Below are 18,103 nucleotides of genomic sequence, written 5' to 3' on the forward strand. Positions count from 1 at the left end.
TATCTACAAATGCATGTGTAATATTTTGAAGTGACGTGAACTGAGTTTATCGCTAACAGCACATTTTAATGTTTCATTCACGCTTGCATCCATCTCAGACATGTGAAAAGAATTTAACTCCACTGAAGAAAGTACTCAGCACAAATACTCAAAGTTGAATATCGTTGAAGTAATTACAGCAAATAACAATTAGTGTGATTTAAAGTATCAGACGTACACTGAGAGAAAAAAATACTTGCAATTACCGTATTTTAATTATAATTCATAATTATTTTTGATGTCATCTATATATTTATAATTGTTTTAACTATGTAAATTGCACTTATTAGTTATTATTACTACTTAAATAATAAACGGATTTTTAAAAAAATAGTTATATTTAGTCTAATTGTATTCACTGTAATTATGATTGCATTCTTATTAAAAATATTCATTTTACTTTTATACCATATATCTTGATATTTTATTAATATTTAAAATTATTATAATTTATAGTACAATTTTTTCATAGTTGGCAGAACTATAAACACAAGATTATTATTATTAATTATAACATTCATAACTATAAAAATGGATTTTTAAACCATAATTTTTAAATTGTAATCTAATCACAAATATTAAACACTTTTCTCTTAGTGCATTTAATTTCTTCAAGTACAATTTATATACTATAAATCTTCAAATAAGATTTTTTTATTTATAAATTGCGCATGTAGTAAAAAATCTCATTCATGTTAGAATATTATTCAAAACAAGTAACAAAAATTATTAAGGTATCAGTAGTATACAATTTAAGTTACATTGCATTTTGTAATCGCTGAAGAGAAAAAATCAAGTTTTAGGCATTCCATCGGGATATTCATCAATGATGCGAAGATATATTATTCACATATACGCGGGACAGTCGGAATGTACGTACAAGGCCACAGAATCGTCTGCAATTTCTTGAGGATGCAGAATACGGTACCGGTATACATGCACGCCGCTGGCACGCGTGACACGCATCTCATTGCGAATAGGTTACGGAGATCGTAAGAGCTCGAACGCGAGGTTGGGTTTGCTGCGAGGCTGCATATCGACAGGTGTACACGCGCACGTGTATATGGTACAGCGGACATGTAGACGCGCTGGAGAGACAAAGACAGACGCGGTAATGGTCCACGCGGCTTGGGATTCTCTCAAGTTCTACATGCGATGCGTTATGGCACGGTCTTGTGTACCATGCACCATCGACACTGTTAGAGCGCGGTTAGACCAGTCGGCCGTTAGCGATGATGCACGTACACACGATGCACCTCGCGCAACACACCGCGATACGCCAAGAGACCGCGTATCTAGAAACAACGCGACACGTTTTCACGACGAAATCCTGGCGATTTATCGAAACGGATCTGCGCCCGCTGATATGTATCGCGTCCATCAACAGCGGCGAATAATATTATGATATTTTATAATATACACGCAATATCACAATATTTCTCTCTGTCGTATAAATACTTTAAATCCTTATAAAATGGTTATTTTATTGTAATAACAGACATCAAATTTACAAATTATTCCGAAATAAATATTGAATTTTGCTATTTTCCGATATTTCCGTATATTTTCTCTTTCATAACTATGTCAGCTTTAACTCGGTTTTTAAATTGGCGGATTATCATTCATTATGAGGAATTTTACAGAAACGGATGGCTACGTTTATCAAAGCACGATAATACGAAATCTCGCCGCGGAAGTATGAATTTAATCAAGAGATTAGATTCAGTTTTCCCAAGCCTTGGCATGCCTCGGCGCGAATGAGTTATGGTATTCTGCGGTGCTATCGATGCTGTTAGCGCGGTTAACCTGTTGGTTGTTAGCGATGATACACGCCACATTCAATGTATGCCTCTGCCGCAGCCAGCCCGTCTGTGCGATACGATATACGATTGGATCTACGAGGAACGAGTTCGTCCTAAGAAAAATTATCAGCGTGCGGCCATTTTTCGCATATCGAAACGACTTTATCATTGGCGCGCACACATACTTCACAAGTAATGGAATGTCCGATCGAACGCTTAATGAAATATCTCGAATACGATTCAAGTACAGTAATAATACTGACGCGGTACAAATCGCCACGAAAGACATTCTTAAGAAAGACACAAAAAAAAGATAATCCAGTCACTGTAATTTATGGCATCAAATATTCAAGATTAAATCATTAATTAAATTTTTTGCTATGAAAATCTTTCATATTTTATTTTAAGATGAAAGAGATATTTAGAACACATGCCCATTTGAACCAACCAGCGCTTAATAATTTACGTATTCGACAGCCGTGATATTCGAGAATAATTTGTTTTCAACGGAGTTTCTAACAATATATGCATATTTTTGCAATAAATAGAAAGCGAGGTAGAGAAAGTTGTGATCAAATTATAATAAGGAAGTTTGATAATTCAATAATTTATGTAACACATTAACGTGTATCCCCTGCACGTATTTGAATATTTGTTCGCACTTGGTTAAATTATTTTCTCTAATACGCTTATGTAAATTCTAATATTAGATGACTTGTATTGCATTAAATTAAATTGCAAAAAGATTATAGTGTTCGTTAGAACAAACTTCCAGTAAATTTAGCAAAATTGCCGATGGAAGTCGGCTTTTTTATTTGAAAGAAAATATTTTTCAATTCTTTTTCTGCAAAAAATATTAATTTTTTAATTTTAATACAGAGCTTGATGAAAGAACGACAAACTTCTGTATCAAATAATATAATCAACATGTAATATTGATATTACTTGTTGTGTAAAAATTCGACGTGTAAAGAATATTCTATAAATTGTGACAATTAATAAATTTATCAAGTAATTTTAAGGATTTTAACTGTACAATACAAACTAAAAGTTATTAAAATTTAAAAACTGCTTCTTTAGATTTATTCTTTTTTTTTAATCAATAACAAACAATTTTGGTCACGAATACTCGAAATTTTGACCTGAGATTAGTTAGAAAGAAGAAAATAATGAAAAATTTTATTTATATAATGATTTTTGTAGCAAAAATTACTATATCATATTGCAGTTTTAAATAATTAGTTTTTAAATGAGTGAGTGAATCTAAATTAATTTTTGCACAAATATTTATTAAAGTTTTATTATATGTAAAAATTTCAATTTAATTGTACTGCTACTTTTCTATCAAATCTGCAAATAAGTACTACAAAACGCGATTTAGCATAAGAAAAAATCAAGAGTAAACAAGAACTTAAATAACTTTTAAACCAATAAGTAAATTGTGTTTAAATTTTATACAAATATTCAAACGTAATACTAGAATATTCTATGAAAGTTTTATATTTTTGGTAATATTTTAAGATACGACGCGTACATTTTTAATATAGACGATGGGTACCAGTGACTCCAGCTTTGCGACGATCAGCACTAACACCTAGTACTCTGTTTTCATAGCTCGCCACGAGGTGGCAGCATCGCCTTGATGGAAAACTCTGGCAACCAGCTGCGGTCGAAGAGGTAGTGGGAGAAGTAGTGTGGCACAGATGCGCGTGAACGATCGAACGTGTAACATCTCGTAAGCGTTTGTGCCTCTCGCAGCTTGGTGCTAGGAAGCTCTGCGTGAAACTACCGGTGTCCTGAAACGTTTGATCGCAACCTCGTACTCTGGCGACTCGTCGAGCATTCGTTCAGTCGGATATGAGTCGGTTCTCGACCGGGTAAGTGTATCGATCCAGTCGTGCTCTGCGCCGACTCTCGGCCATTTTAGCATGGGCGCTGTTGGCGGACGTAGTACGCGTAAAATTTACTGAATGAGTTTGAAATGAATGGCGCGAATTGAATTGCACGTCCTGTATTACTGCCAATAAAGCGACACAGAAAGTTTTTAGAGAAATATTGAATTGCTAATTACATACAGATAGTGACGTTTTGCTGTATGAATAGAATAAAAACTTAGAATAAAGCATGTGATCTCTCAAAAAAACGCAAGTTCAAGATTGACTGATAAAAATAATTAAATCTGATTAAAAACAATGTTTTTATATTAATTAAATGAATATAATTAATTATATTTTCCATTATACTAATTAAATAAAATAGATTGGTTTTATATTGTTTAGTTTTGTAAATGCTAGTAATATAAAAGATGCTTAGTGATATTTTCTACATTGATACTTTAATCTAAATTGATAGTAAAGAAACGTGTGAAGAAAATGTTTCTAAACAAGCGTTTTATATTTTTTTATTACAGGAAAGAGATCAATAGCATATTCCATTAGTTACTATTGACGGCAGTTAGTACATGATCTCCTGTAATTCCCAAATCTCTCTTCATAATGCCGTTCACGGCGGATGCGGCGGCGAATCAGATACACGAACGCCTTAGGAACATTTACAACCTTTTGCATGAGATTGAGAATCAACGAGTCCGTTCGGAACACAACCTAAACAACATCATGAAGACCCATGAGAAAGTCACGCCGGACGACAAAGTCACTCCTTACTATCAGCAGAAGTTAAAAAATTTGTATAACGCCGCGGTGACCGACACTCAGCAGGAAGAGGAGATCCTGCGCAAGGCTCTTACCAAAATTAACGAGATACGCACGATACGAAATGAACGACGCATACAGGCGCGTCAAGCCGGCAACAAGGAGACCATCAGGCGCGGCGCACTGATGAAGATGCTGCTGGACATTGCACAGATCCTGCCCCTCTACGTGGGAAAAACACCGGGCGCCAAACCACCACCATTGTGCGGCGCGATAGCCGCCGAGCCTACGTACATCGCGAAGATGGGTGATATGGTAGCTGCTTTGGTGAAGGGCAACGAAGAGGGAGAGAATTGGATACTCGCGGAGGTCGTGCAATTTAATCCCGCGACAAACAAATACGAGGTGGACGATATCGACGAAGAGCAAAAAGACCGTCACACGGTGTCGCGCAGGCTAGTGGTACCGTTGCCATTGATGAGAGCCAATCCCGAGACTGATCCACACGCCTTGTTCCCAAAAGGATCTACGGTAATGGCCCTGTATCCGCAAACTACTTGTTTTTACAAGGCGGTCGTGCAACGTCTACCGAGTACCGCCACGGAAGAGTATCTGCTCCTGTTCGAGGACGCCGCTTATCCTACCGGCTATTCACCGCCAATGAGTGTAGCGCAGCGTTACGTCATTTCCATCAAAGAGAGCAAAAAGAAATGAGACTCAATCTTAGTAAACAGTATCATTTCTTAAATTATTTTTAATTATTAATTAAAGTTTTTTAAATTTAGTTTCTTAATCGAAAATTTAGGTAATCCTTTTTTTTTTGACAAAAAAAAAGCGCACACAACCAACAGACAACACGTAACTGTGGCCGAGCCTTTTATTGCAACGTATAGTTTAATGCATATCTGTGACGTCGATTAATTCTATAAATTGCATTATAGTTATCAGGGAGAAACAGTATATGTATAACAAAGAAATATTTCTAGAAAAGGTACGATTTGTTCATTTACGTTCCCTTATGTAATTTTTTGTATTTGACTTGTGATATTGTGATAAAGTACAATAAATAGCAAATTTTTATAACTTATGCCGATACTTCTTAATACTCCTAGCTTTATAAATTTATAAATTTCACGAATTTTGACATATTTTACATGAAACGTACGATAATTTAAACGCGACAGTTGGATATGTGAAGATAAATATTTTGTAAAAAAGACAGACAAACTATTTTGAGATTTGCAAATATCGGAACGATATTTTTCACGATATTAGCGATGATACGATTATTCGCAAAGTGTCTATCAAAATCGTGCGGTTTGTTGTCTCATTAAAATTAATTCCGAGTGTTATAACTGCAAGAAATAAGCACGTACCGACAGTTAAAGTTCTATTTCCGCGGTACTGCTCGTAGTCGGGGGTAATTGAGGTAAATTATGGGATGATAATAGCGGTATCTTTATGTACATGGGTGGACCTGGGCCCGGACTTCGCTGACCTTCCGCGGAATCGGTCCTTCGTGATTCTGTCCGTGTAATTTCTTCCTATACGGAATAAATCTTTCCCTTCGCATCCGTCACGAAGCGGGATAGAGATAGGAGAACGAAGGAGAGAAAACGGAATAAAGGGAAGATAAAGAGAGCAGAGAGCGGGCGAAAGCACGAAGCCGCGAATGCGAGAGTGAATCGAAAAGGCTGGAGAGGACGAAAGAGGGAACACCGCGCAATAATTGATTCCATAATCGGCGGCTGCCGCCAGACATCAAAGCAACTCGGTATACCGAGCCGAACCCCCAGCAGACTGGCTCAGCTAGCCAATCCTCATTCATTATTTAACTTAACTACCCCCATACGGAATCACAAAAAAGTACTTTGATTCGGCGCGCGTTGCGGACACGGTGTTTTCACCATTTTCCTCGAAATTAATCCTGAAAATTTTTCATTGATTTCTGACTGCCGTTCGGTTGGAGATTGGTATCACAAGGGGTTTTTAATTGAAACGCGAGGCTGGCTCCGTCGCACGAATGAAATGCTGTACGTGAAAATTAAGGAACGGAACAAAGCACGCATGTTTTTGAATAGCGTTTGAAACGTATTCATTACGAAAGAAACGTTGAGTCATGTGTATATTTTCTTTTTCATGGAAAAATTAAAATATGTATATCTTCCTTAATTTCGAAAACAAATTTTAAACGATAACTAATTTGTACCTGAATGTAGAATAAAATATTCTATTTTTAATTTTATATGCTGAAACGTAAACAAAACACTTTAAAAGAATGACATATAAAATATACAAATGTAAAAAAAAAATGAAAACAAACTATTAAAATGCATTAAAATTAAGATCAATATAAAATTCTATAAAATCTGACACGAATTATAGATCATTTAAAGGGCTTAAGATAGAGTTATTATTCAGCATATCTCAAAGCAACTTTCTATTATCTTCAGCACGACTCTCGTAATAATAGAAATTATCTAACCTGCGTGTAATGGCTTTTATATGCCTTCTCGCGAAAGTTGGTAACGACCGATTGTATCTAGTCTATGGTAGTTTCCCTAACCGCATCAGAGTTCACCTCCGAGCTCCAGGGTCGGCCGGGTCACATGAATTTAGCAAAACGCACGACCTCGAACCTTTTATCCACATACTCGCGCTAAGCCGCAATCGAAATCGCGTTTGCATGCACGCGCTCTGTCTAGCATTTCCGGCAGCCATTAGTCGCACTCAATAGTCCGATATCTTTCCATTTCCAGATAGTAAAAGCGCCGGCGTGTCGGCAGAAGCCATTCTCAGTTCTGGAATTAATTCAACCGGCGATTAGCTTCCGCGTCGGGGGTGAGTTCTGGCCGAAACGACTTTCGTGCGTTCGAACGTAAATGTATGTGTTTCATGTGCGTCCATGTGCCGTTGACTGACTACGTCCGAACCACGGGCGGGCGTGCGGCGTATTCGTATGGCGGGCCTAATACAAGTGGACTTGTAGCATGCGAGCAACCGGAAGCCAAGGCGAACTTGCGCCTGAACACGCAAACCGTACTTTCCACCCTTGGTCTCCGCGTCGCCTCGTCCGACCTCCTACGACTCGTTCCTACCCGTTCCGAAGTTCCCTTCGTTCATTCGTTCCACGTCTCAGTTATCTGAGTAATACTTCTCCTCCGGCTTCACCTCGCACTGCCCCTCGTTGCCCTGCCGCCTTTACTCCGTCCGTCTATCTCACTCTCGTTCTCTCCTTATCTCGCTTTCTCCCTGTATTCCACTGCTGACCCTCTTCTCCTATCGTCCTTCTCTTTTTCTCCTTTCCGTACAAGTCGATCGAGGCAGGTTCACTTAACCCTCCGGTAATGGCGCGCTGTATTTTTCTTCGGTGCTTCGTAATTACGCCCGTGCTCTCGCGAGCATATTTTATTTCGTTCCAGATCGATCAGTTCCGACGCTGGTATCTGTCATTGCCCTTCCTCGTCCCGTCTCCTCTTTCTCTCTCTTTCCCTTTTTTTCTCCATCCTGCCAAAGACTTCACCAAGCGTCACCCTCCGGCAACCATTAGTCTTTCTTTCGATAAATTGGCGGACCAGAGTGATTGCGAGATGTCACCTCAACACCCTCACCTGTCTGTAACACACATTTGCCAGTAATTCGAACGCAGTGCGAGTCTCCCTTGTTCGCACTTGATTAGAGCCATAGCAATAATGATTTGGTAAGATCCCATATGTGTCGCTTCTCACGGTTGTCGACGGTTGATCGCCAGCTATGTGCTCCTAGTTGTTTCTAGCGCGCGTATCCGACTCTAGACAATCATTCAGAATATTCTATCGATCGATCTCACGACGTCCACCACATTTTCCGCAGCGAGTCATAATTTATACACTCTTGAATGCGAAAAAGGTATGAAAAGATAAACCATAGCTAGTCCATTGAGACTTCGCTAGTTTCGTTTAAGTAGTATTCCAGAGTTCATTGAATTATTGATACTCGAGAATAAATTGAAAATCGATAAGCGATCTAGTGTAATTTAACTTCACAGGTTTCCGGATGAAAGAGAGAGAGAGAGAAGAGAGAGAGAGAGAGAGAGAGAGAGAGAAAGAGAGGGGCGGGAAGAAAAAGGTGGGTGAGTGGGTGCGAGAGAGGATACGGAACTTGGGGATTACAGAACTCGTGTGTTGGACGGGCTCCGGATTTTCATTTTTTAATTAATACGCCGTGCACAATGGTATCCAGGAGAAACGATCGATAAGGTTGGCTAACGAGCTGCCAACCTCTAATCCAACTTTACCTCGAAAACTGTCGGAACTCTTATACGACGTGGTAATGAGTTCTGGCCGTTGAACGGAAGAAAAGTCACGATGTTAATAGCTTTTGCCTTTGAGTCTCCGGGCAAAAAAATCGCGCCATACGGTACGGACGGCGATGGTGGAATCCGGACAGCAAGAGCGCGCACGCTGTTCGCCGCCTACTCCTGAATACGTCCCCGTAGCGGATTATGTTTAGCCTCGTTTAGCTGCGCGGCCAGGTCGAGGAGATAAAGCTCTCCGAAACGGTCGCGAGTACCGATTCGATACCGAAACCTATTGGATTTCACGGAGTGCAATTTCTTCTCCGAGACCGCAGTGCAATGTTCCACGCGGCGCGCGCCACGTTCTCTCATCGATATCGCGAGACACTTTAGACGAAACGATAGCGAATCGCAGCGCACTGTGTAGTTGGTGTAGCTGGAGTGCCACGTACTTTTAAAGTACCGCATCAAGTCTCGCCCTGCGGACGCCTTGCGCGCTCACGAGTCGAATGCGACTATATCGCAAGGGAAATCACGTTGTCGCAAAAGTTGCACACGGAATAAAGTTCTTGATATAATTGTGAACGATTTCGGAAATCGGCAGCGCGCTGTGTATTACATTTCAGTTTGCTGTAATAACATTCTGGAAATAATGCGTTCATATCGCGACGGGGGGCACGGCTCGTACGTTAGAAATTGCAATGAGAGTTGAAAATAGTGACTGGTTTAATGAAAAAACGCAGCCGGCTAACAGATTAATAATACGAACATGATGTTTTGCAATTGTCGCTACTGTAGACTTCTTTGCATTTTCTCAGCGTTAAAAATACTCCTGACTTTATCGCAGACGGAACACCCTAATAGTATCTCTGTGCGTAATGACGCGTACTGAAATTACCAATTCAAGTAGTGGTGTACGGGGATACAGACACGACTACCGTCAAGCGACGTAATGCCTCGCCATAAGAGGCTTGTAACATTATCCAGCTGTCAATGCCAGAAACGGAGCTTTCTTACTTGTGAGTCAACGGCGTTTACGGCACCAGCAATTTGTTACGTTTTTCGTCAACTAAACGCATTAGGAAGCAAAGGGGAGAGACAGACGCATTAAACAAAACGGATTCTCGCTTACAAGCACACACACACACACACACACACACACACACGCACGCACGCACGCACGCACGCACGCACGCATACGCACACGCACACATATTTCAACGAGACATTCGTTTCTCGCAAATTCCAATGTTTCGATGGCCCGAATGACGTTCCCTTTCGTAAACGCATGTAGCTATAGCTACAAGAGAGTCAAATAATTCATAGGCGGGCGGCTCCTCGCTAATTAATTGCGTTTGCCAATGAAGGCGGGACAGTTTAAAACTTCCTTCATAATTCAGAGCCATAATCGGTTATCGCGGTCATTACGGTGCGACACAGCGCGATTGCCGATGAAATCAGCATTTACAGGCGATTTTACGGCGCTTCACTGATTCAGGAAGGAATTTTAATCTCGCGAAAGTTGCTAATTACAATTGACATAGGCAAAGAACGTTTTAACAGCCGAGAGATATTTCATTTCCAATTTATTATTGAGTCACGAATTATATCCATCACATAATTTAGTAAGAATAATTTCTATTTGTAATGAATAATATGTAATTATCTAAATTTCTATATTTTATACTTCAAATAATATGCTACGAATAATTTCTAGCCAATTTTAAAGAAATAAATGAATTATGTCTATATGGAATTTAAAAGGTAAATTTGTTAATATAAGCATTTTTATGCATATTTAATGCATGAAATAATTTTCTTGCCTCAAAACTTGACAATTTGTAACGAACAAACAAGGTTGTAATTTTTTATATAAAAATGTGTCGACGAAGTGATTAAAAACTTATCTACATGAGCGTCGATGCACCGGGCATTCGCGTTATTCTCTCGGGTTGTAAGGTAGTTAGGAGATCCATAGTTGTTCGAGAAGTTTATTCCTAGACCGTGTCTCAGGGACTCAGTGGGTCACTGTATATGTCTGAGTAAGCGATGATTAATTTCCAGCTCTCATCAACGATATTAGTTTTTAATGTACGATCATTGTTGTGGGAATTATAATAATTAGCTCAGGGCCCTACAACTCGTTTGACTGTACGCGCTTGAGTTCCCAATTGTGTTATCCGTCAGTATATCCTGATTCTGTTTAGCCACATGAAAACGTACTACTCTTACATACGTTGCTAGGTGACCAGATATATATGTATAAATATATATTATAGACATTATATTATACTACTTGCGATGATAAAGCTATGTGCGAATGCAAGAATATATATCGCGGAAACTTTAATCACAAATAATAGTCAACTGATCAATGCTCTATTATTACGAAAAAGTGTTGTCTTGCGAGTAAATACGTGCTTTTTTGCAAGCACGTGTAGACTAAGAGTGTCCACAATTGCACATAGAAAGTTACACAACGGGTAACCTCAGGTCTTGAACGCGAGAATCCGTGAAGAGACACAAGAAGGGTGGGGAAGAGGGAATTGGTGTAACCAGTAAACTTTCAGCTTAGAAGTTACTTCATGATTCGCTTGTGCCCTATCAAGCTCAGCAAACAATTCAGTAAGTCCCCGGCTACTATCAAAGGTTATAGGGTATCTGTCTTGATGATTACATAAATTATGAATAATAATATTTTCTTACAATTGATATTTCTAGATAGTATCGTTTACTATAAAAATATTAGAAAATTTAAATAAAAAATCTGGATGGGTTATTAAAATATTCGATATTAAATACAATATCATCGCGAATAGTTTGTGAAGATAGAAAGATAGGAATATATACAATGTAGCAACGTAAGAGATATTGCACTTTGATGCAATTACGTGAATATTTTCGTAAATGTCACAGAGAACAGAAAAACATTCTGGTAGCAATTTGGTGGAAATATTAAAAAGTTCACGTACAAATTTAATTCAGCGAAAATTGATAGTTAAAAAAGACTGTAATAAAAAAGTAAAATCTTCTAAAAAGACAAATTTTTCTCGAAAATAATAATAGAAACGTTTCTTTCAAAAAATACAATTAGAGATCTAAATATTATTCTCATTAAAAAGTAAAATACGTTCTATTACTGTCACTCATAATATCGCACACTTAACTTAAATTCTGATTTTTATCTTCTTTTGTAAATTATTGGTTGTGATAGATACTAAAATAGTATTTTATCTTCTTTCTTCGAATTTAGAAAAATTTGAATCTGAATTAATAGCCTCATTAATACTGTGTCAATATTCATTAAATCTTTGCATGTAAGAAATGTGTAGATATAGAAGGCTGCTTTAATATTTTAACATTCTAAATAATTCAATAATGTTTGCCCATTATATCTTTTAAATGTGTCACTCAACTCTTTACCGATTATATATCCAAAAATTGGATTTAGAAGTTGATGAACAGTATAAGTATCTATCCGTCATAGATCGTTGGTTAACGACAACAGAAATCGTGGATCACAATCGACGCATTCGTTCTCGCGGAGAGACTCGAAGGCAACCGCGGACTAACCGGTGAACCCTACCTAATTGAATTTCGCATACGAGCGTCACGACGATTCGTCATTCCGGCGTCCAATTTGGACGCTAGTCTCGCGCCACTCTCTTTCGGTGTTCGCTTCGCGTCAGCTACCGCGTCTTTCATCTTCGTCCCGTCGGCTGTCAGGACAAGGGCGTCCATCACATCGACGTGGTAGCAGTCGTTTTGAAATTTCACCAAAGTGACATACTCACGCGTACTTCCCATATGCGCCTCGCAGATGAACGGCTTTAGCTAATTGCACTTACCTGAAACAAGCAAAAACATGGTATGGTTAGCGAGAGCGTTTACCAAAACGAGGCCTCGATATCGTCTTCGAAGGAGAAAAAGAAGAATCCACGCGCGCAAAATTACACCTATTAGACAGAAGAGGTTCCTCGCGAAACAGCGATATGCGCGGAGTACTGCCGCGGAAATTACAATGTCTGCGGGGTGAATTCTATTTTTACGGGAGATCTCTCTACCCCAGAGAAAGGCATAAGCGTTATGTATAAATTACTAGCGAATTTTCGCGTTCCTCCCTCGAAGAAATGCTGGGAGGCAACGCTATTGATTTTATGCTAAATTACTCGTAGTAATAATATACAAACACCTGGGCATTCTGCATAAACTGTAATTGAGCTAAGGGCAAGAAACGTAGCGGAGAAAGCCCGTTGTTTCTCTTCGTATCGGCCATAAGGAAATAAGGGAAGGACAGGCTTCCTACCACCAGAGGCAGCTGCTTAGGTTCTCACATAGATTAACCCAGGTAGTTTCTGTTCTCCTTCGTCTAGGAGACAGACCTTCGGGCTGCCAGGAAGTCGCTCGCAAACTCGATGGCAAATTGTCGAGTCCCCCGCGTGCCTTCTCTCTCTCTCTCTCTCTCTCTATCTATCTTTCCCTTATCGCGACGTCCTACTTGTCTCCTCGTCTCGCAGCATTTGTCCTAGTGCAGCTCTCTTTCCCTCCCGTGCTCTCCTATCCGCAACGAGAGTCGTCTTTATCCATCGGGAGCTCGCAAATCACAGGCTGGCGGGCCGCACCGACCAAATTATCCGGGAAATTCCGAGCGCAGAGGTGTACACCGGCGCGGCGCGCGGTTATACGGTACCTACGATTCGCTTTGCGTTCGAGATAATCCTCGTCGATACACATGCCCGACGTCTGATCGCCTTAGGATTCAATGCTCTCTATTCGCGAACGAAGGAAACCGCAATTAGGTTGAAGCAGCACAGAAGGAAGTTGTCGCTATACTTTTTTTTATCAGAAATGCAATATTAATAAGCGATAATTAATTATTCAATTTACATATACTTTTTTATAGAAAAAGTACATTGCAAAATTATTAAATTAAACTTATTAAATTTTGTAAATTTCTCTTTGATTCCTTTAAACATCTTTGAAATAGCATTCTAATCATAATATTTATTGAAGCAATCTGGAATAATTTGCGTCAATTACAACGAGACAAAATATAATGCTGACTTAATTAGAATAATTTAATAGAGATTAGTATATTGAGTTCGAGCAGTATGTAAACGATGCTTTATAAAATTAACGCAATTATAAAAAGAATTATTAACATCTTTAATTGTGCAAAAACTATTTGTAAAAGTCAGAACAATACTTTATTGAATATTGTCATGCTAATTATATAAAAACAATTATATATATCATATGATTGGAGAGATTTTACCTTAATATAGCGTAAGTTAATGCTTTTTTATCCTTTATCGCATGGGAATTCTTAAACGGCTTGAGCCTGATGAAAGACCGATGTTATTCAAGAAAGTTCTCTTACTTCCATTGAACTTACAAATTCAACTAACCTACATCTCAAAATTTTAAATTAAGAGTTTGTGTATCATTTTCTCTTTCCATCATTATTGCTCATTAGCAGTGGTTTTTTCCGGTTCGCACCGTCTCTTCAGTTAACGTTCTTAAAGCTTTAAAATTTCAGCTCGTTTTCTCTGATCTACCTTTTAATAAATGATTGCGAACCTCTTTGCTCGAGCAACAAACTTCGCCCAGTGCGGGTAGGGCGGGCTTGTAACTTCGTAACTTTTGCGACAGGTATCGAGCAAACTTCCTACGTACATTAATATATACTGTTTATCCCTAATCTTTAACTACTTTCCAGTTTCAAGTCCCGAGAGAAGTGCAAGCCGAGATATTCTTAGCCTGGTTTGTTCTTTTTAATCAATGTCGGCCGTTGAGTAGATTTCCGCTCGAAAGTATTTTCTTAACTATTAAATAAAAGTAATGTGCAAAAAGTAAACTGTAGAAAAACGATAAATAGCTTACAGAGACGACACACTTTATGTACGCAATTTGTTTTTTGATATTTATATTAATATCTGTTCACTTATCTTAATGAAGGATCACATAAGTAATTTTTATTTTATTATTTATTACATCCCTTTCAAAAACGCGGCTATGTGACATAATGTGAGAGTATCGGTAATATTATCAACACAATAAACAAATTTTGATCCTTTGTTGTTCCTTTGCGCCATGTAAAGATGCTGAACAGACATTATCCCAGATAGCTTTTAATATTGTGCTCTTGAGCAATAGGAGGATAAAGCCAGCGGCGCAAAATTTGTTTTCAACAAGGAAGGATTCGCCAAGCTATCTTCGTGCAAAAACGCTTTTACAGTTATTTTTAATCCATCCGGTGCGCGTATAGAAAATTCATGAAAGCGCGAGAACGCGATTCCGCGCTATTTCTTGCTCGAGGAAACACGCAGAGTACGATGGCTTGGACGGCCTACGTTTTCGCGTTTACACGGTAAGATTATTGTTTACACGAAGGAAGTCGAACACCATTCCATAAGTTGGAAGTTGATACGAGCGAATAGGCAAGCAGAAATGTTATGTCAATACAGAGTGATGGACAGAAATGGCATATTCTACCGTGAATTTCAAGCGAAACGCTAATGATTCTTTTGATGCCCGTTTCTCATCAGAAGTGAGAACACTTTTGTCCGTCTGTTATTTTAAAGAACTAATCGCGTTTTATTCACTAGAATTCTGTATTTTTATGAATTATGAGGAGAGAAAAAAAAAAAATAAAAGAATTTATTAAATTCAGCTTTAATGCTATCATATTTCTATGTTCTCTGATCCTCTCTCTCTCTCTCTCTCTCTCTCTCTCTCTCTCTCTCTTATTGCTTCGCCAACAATTTTATCCAGAACTAGGTACTTTTTGTGGATTAGCTATTTAATTGTAGTACATAATTTCCACGATATGTACTATAATTAAACTAAGAGAAATGTATAAATTATTTTGTAATTCATTCGCTCGAGACCCACCGTGCCCGAATTATAATCGTTGAATCGAAAGTAATAACGTCCAATAACGTGCGGTGAATACGATAATTCGTAATTCGGTACTGAATGGAATAATACGAGCAAGCGAGGATGGCAATTAAAAGCGATGACTCCTGCAGACCGTTATTCTAAAGTTGGCGTTAGCGAAGCTAAGGGCGCTCAGTCCGGTTTATAAATGCTGGTAATTTGGAGATCCTCGGCGATGGATTCTTTTTTCCTTGCAGAAAGAGGAGCTGTGCTTGGATGCAACCACATTGAGCCGAGCCGAGTCGTGGAACCTGCTGTTGCGAAGGGACAACGAGTTAATTCGTCGAGCTGCACACGGCGGGACGGCCAATTCTTTCACACAGTCGGGACCCAAGGTATGTACGGCAGGATTCACCGAGGTTATCTGTATTAATTAGAGAAACCCGAAATTATAGTCACAGTCAAATGATCGTTAGGATGCCTATCGACGCTCATTGGAAGTTGAAGTGTACCCGAAAGGCACTTGCCCCACAAGACAAGTGCTCAATGCGGAGACCCTCGAGCTCGGCACACTCTATCATTTAAACGATGGTCACGTTATTTCCTACTGTATTCATGAAAATCAAAAGCCTCTTGTTGTATTAAAACAATTCTGGTTTTCTTTCAACACGCGTCAGATAAAATTATAATTGTGCGCAATAATAACGATCTTAGTCGTTGATAGAGCAAAATTTGTTTACGAAAAACGAGAGACTTAACAGATGTGCATTCTTGAACGCGATGTTACAATCGGAGTGAAACCGATATAAAAAAATAAAATAAGTAAAAGCGAAGTAAAGCGCAGTTGGAGATTACTTTCATGTATTATCCTCGACTTTACTCAAATAGATTGCTTTCGCGTGCATATGCATGCGCCGTACGCACGAAACGGATAAACGAAATATTTTCCCTGTATATCTGTGGCAAGTGGCAGATGGTACCATGATAATATTTTACGCGAGTTGAGATCCGAAATATGGCATGCCAGGTGCCGCTGCGATGTATGTAAATCCGAAGTCACTATGCAAAACATCAATATACATTTGCATTCTACATTTTATATTGACTACGTTCCCACTTAATAGTTTTATTCTAAATAGCGAGGAAAATGGGAATATATTAGCGTACACGTGTTCCCCCGTATCCATAATGTTTTTCTTCTTCGTTTCAAATCTATAGTCTCTCGTTGAGTTTGATTCTTTTCACTCAGAATGCGATTCACGATGATAACCAGCAAATGATGCATGCCATCATATGCTATTATCGTCCCATCGACGGTATTACCGACAATTGATGGCTCGTGTTGCCATATTGTTACTAGCTAAAGCCACGTAGCTTTACACTACTATCATTCATGTTCCGAACATTAAGTGCATTACCCTATTATTTACTCTCGCTAGGTGCATTATCCTATTTATATTCATTACATAAACGCTTTTCTATTCCCCTTTATTGAACGGTTTATTGAACTTACGAATTGAAACTTAAAACCGTGTTTATAAACACAGCATATAAGATAATTGGTGAGCTATGTTATTTTTTAATTTTAAATTAATTTTCTCTATTTTCTCTAACAGAATGACTTCTTTCATTGTCATCTATCGCACTATTTTACGAGATACACTTTAGTACTGCTTTACGAGGTTTTGCAATATACGTCTGTCACTTACAGCTCACCCCGTAATCTCCGCCGAGAATGCGAAACCGTCGAAGACAAGCTCAACTTGCACAAGATTGTGCCGATCGATAAAGTTTCGTGCATTTCGTTGCCGCAATTTCAGACAACAAGGCACTTGCACGTTGACGCTGATGAGCCGTACGACTTCCACTCACGGTGCCTGCTTTGCATTGTGGGGGAGTCAGACTTACACATGTACATTCGATACATATACGTACTATGTACACGACATACATACATGTCGGAATACAGAAATCCGTAATACTCCGCGAAGGATACGCGGTCTTCTACGTGATCTAGGGGGCGAAACGACGGATTATTTCCCTTAGGGCGTCGAAATCGGAAGCACTCTCGTACCAAATGACAGACAGGTGCGCGCGTGAGGGAAGGATCGAGAACCGTTCGACAGGATGACCGAAATAAGAGAGCTCGATTTGCAAGAGTAGCGTCGACTTTCCCTCGCTGGTGCAAGATTTCCAAATACAAACGTCTCTCCGTCATCGCGAAACCTTCCGCCGAAAACTCATACCTATTCAGTTCGACATCAGCAGAGATGTGGATAAACTAACTTCTGTTTCTTAGCAAAACGAAAAGGGAACGTTGCACAAGCAACGCATTTACATAAAATAAAGGTACGTGAACGAACTTAAGATAAAGTGTGTTTTCTCAATCCGCGCGGACATAAGAATAAATAGAAATTTTGAGATTCGCCGAGCCTCGCCGTTTAAGTTTCCCTCGC

The 18,103-nt window shown here is 38.9% G+C and overlaps 2 protein-coding genes across 2 annotated transcripts in view; one reads left to right on the plus strand and one right to left on the minus strand.

The window, feature by feature from the left end:
* LOC105196693 (ephrin-B3) overlaps window positions 1-18,103 on the minus strand; it is a 568,116-nt gene that overhangs the window by 488,075 nt on the left and 61,938 nt on the right. The window lies entirely within an intron of this gene.
* On the plus strand, window positions 3,348-5,579 carry LOC105196692 (SAGA-associated factor 29). The gene is made up of 2 exons (XM_011162743.3): window positions 3,348-3,718; window positions 4,252-5,579. The coding sequence occupies exon 2, from the start codon at window positions 4,337-4,339 to the stop codon at window positions 5,204-5,206; it is 870 nt and encodes a 289-aa protein (XP_011161045.1). The 5' UTR covers window positions 3,348-3,718; window positions 4,252-4,336; the 3' UTR covers window positions 5,207-5,579.

The sequence above is a fragment of the Solenopsis invicta genome, chromosome 3 (genome assembly GCF_016802725.1).
Source record: "Solenopsis invicta isolate M01_SB chromosome 3, UNIL_Sinv_3.0, whole genome shotgun sequence".
In the NCBI taxonomy this organism is placed as follows: Eukaryota; Metazoa; Arthropoda; class Insecta; order Hymenoptera; family Formicidae; genus Solenopsis; species Solenopsis invicta.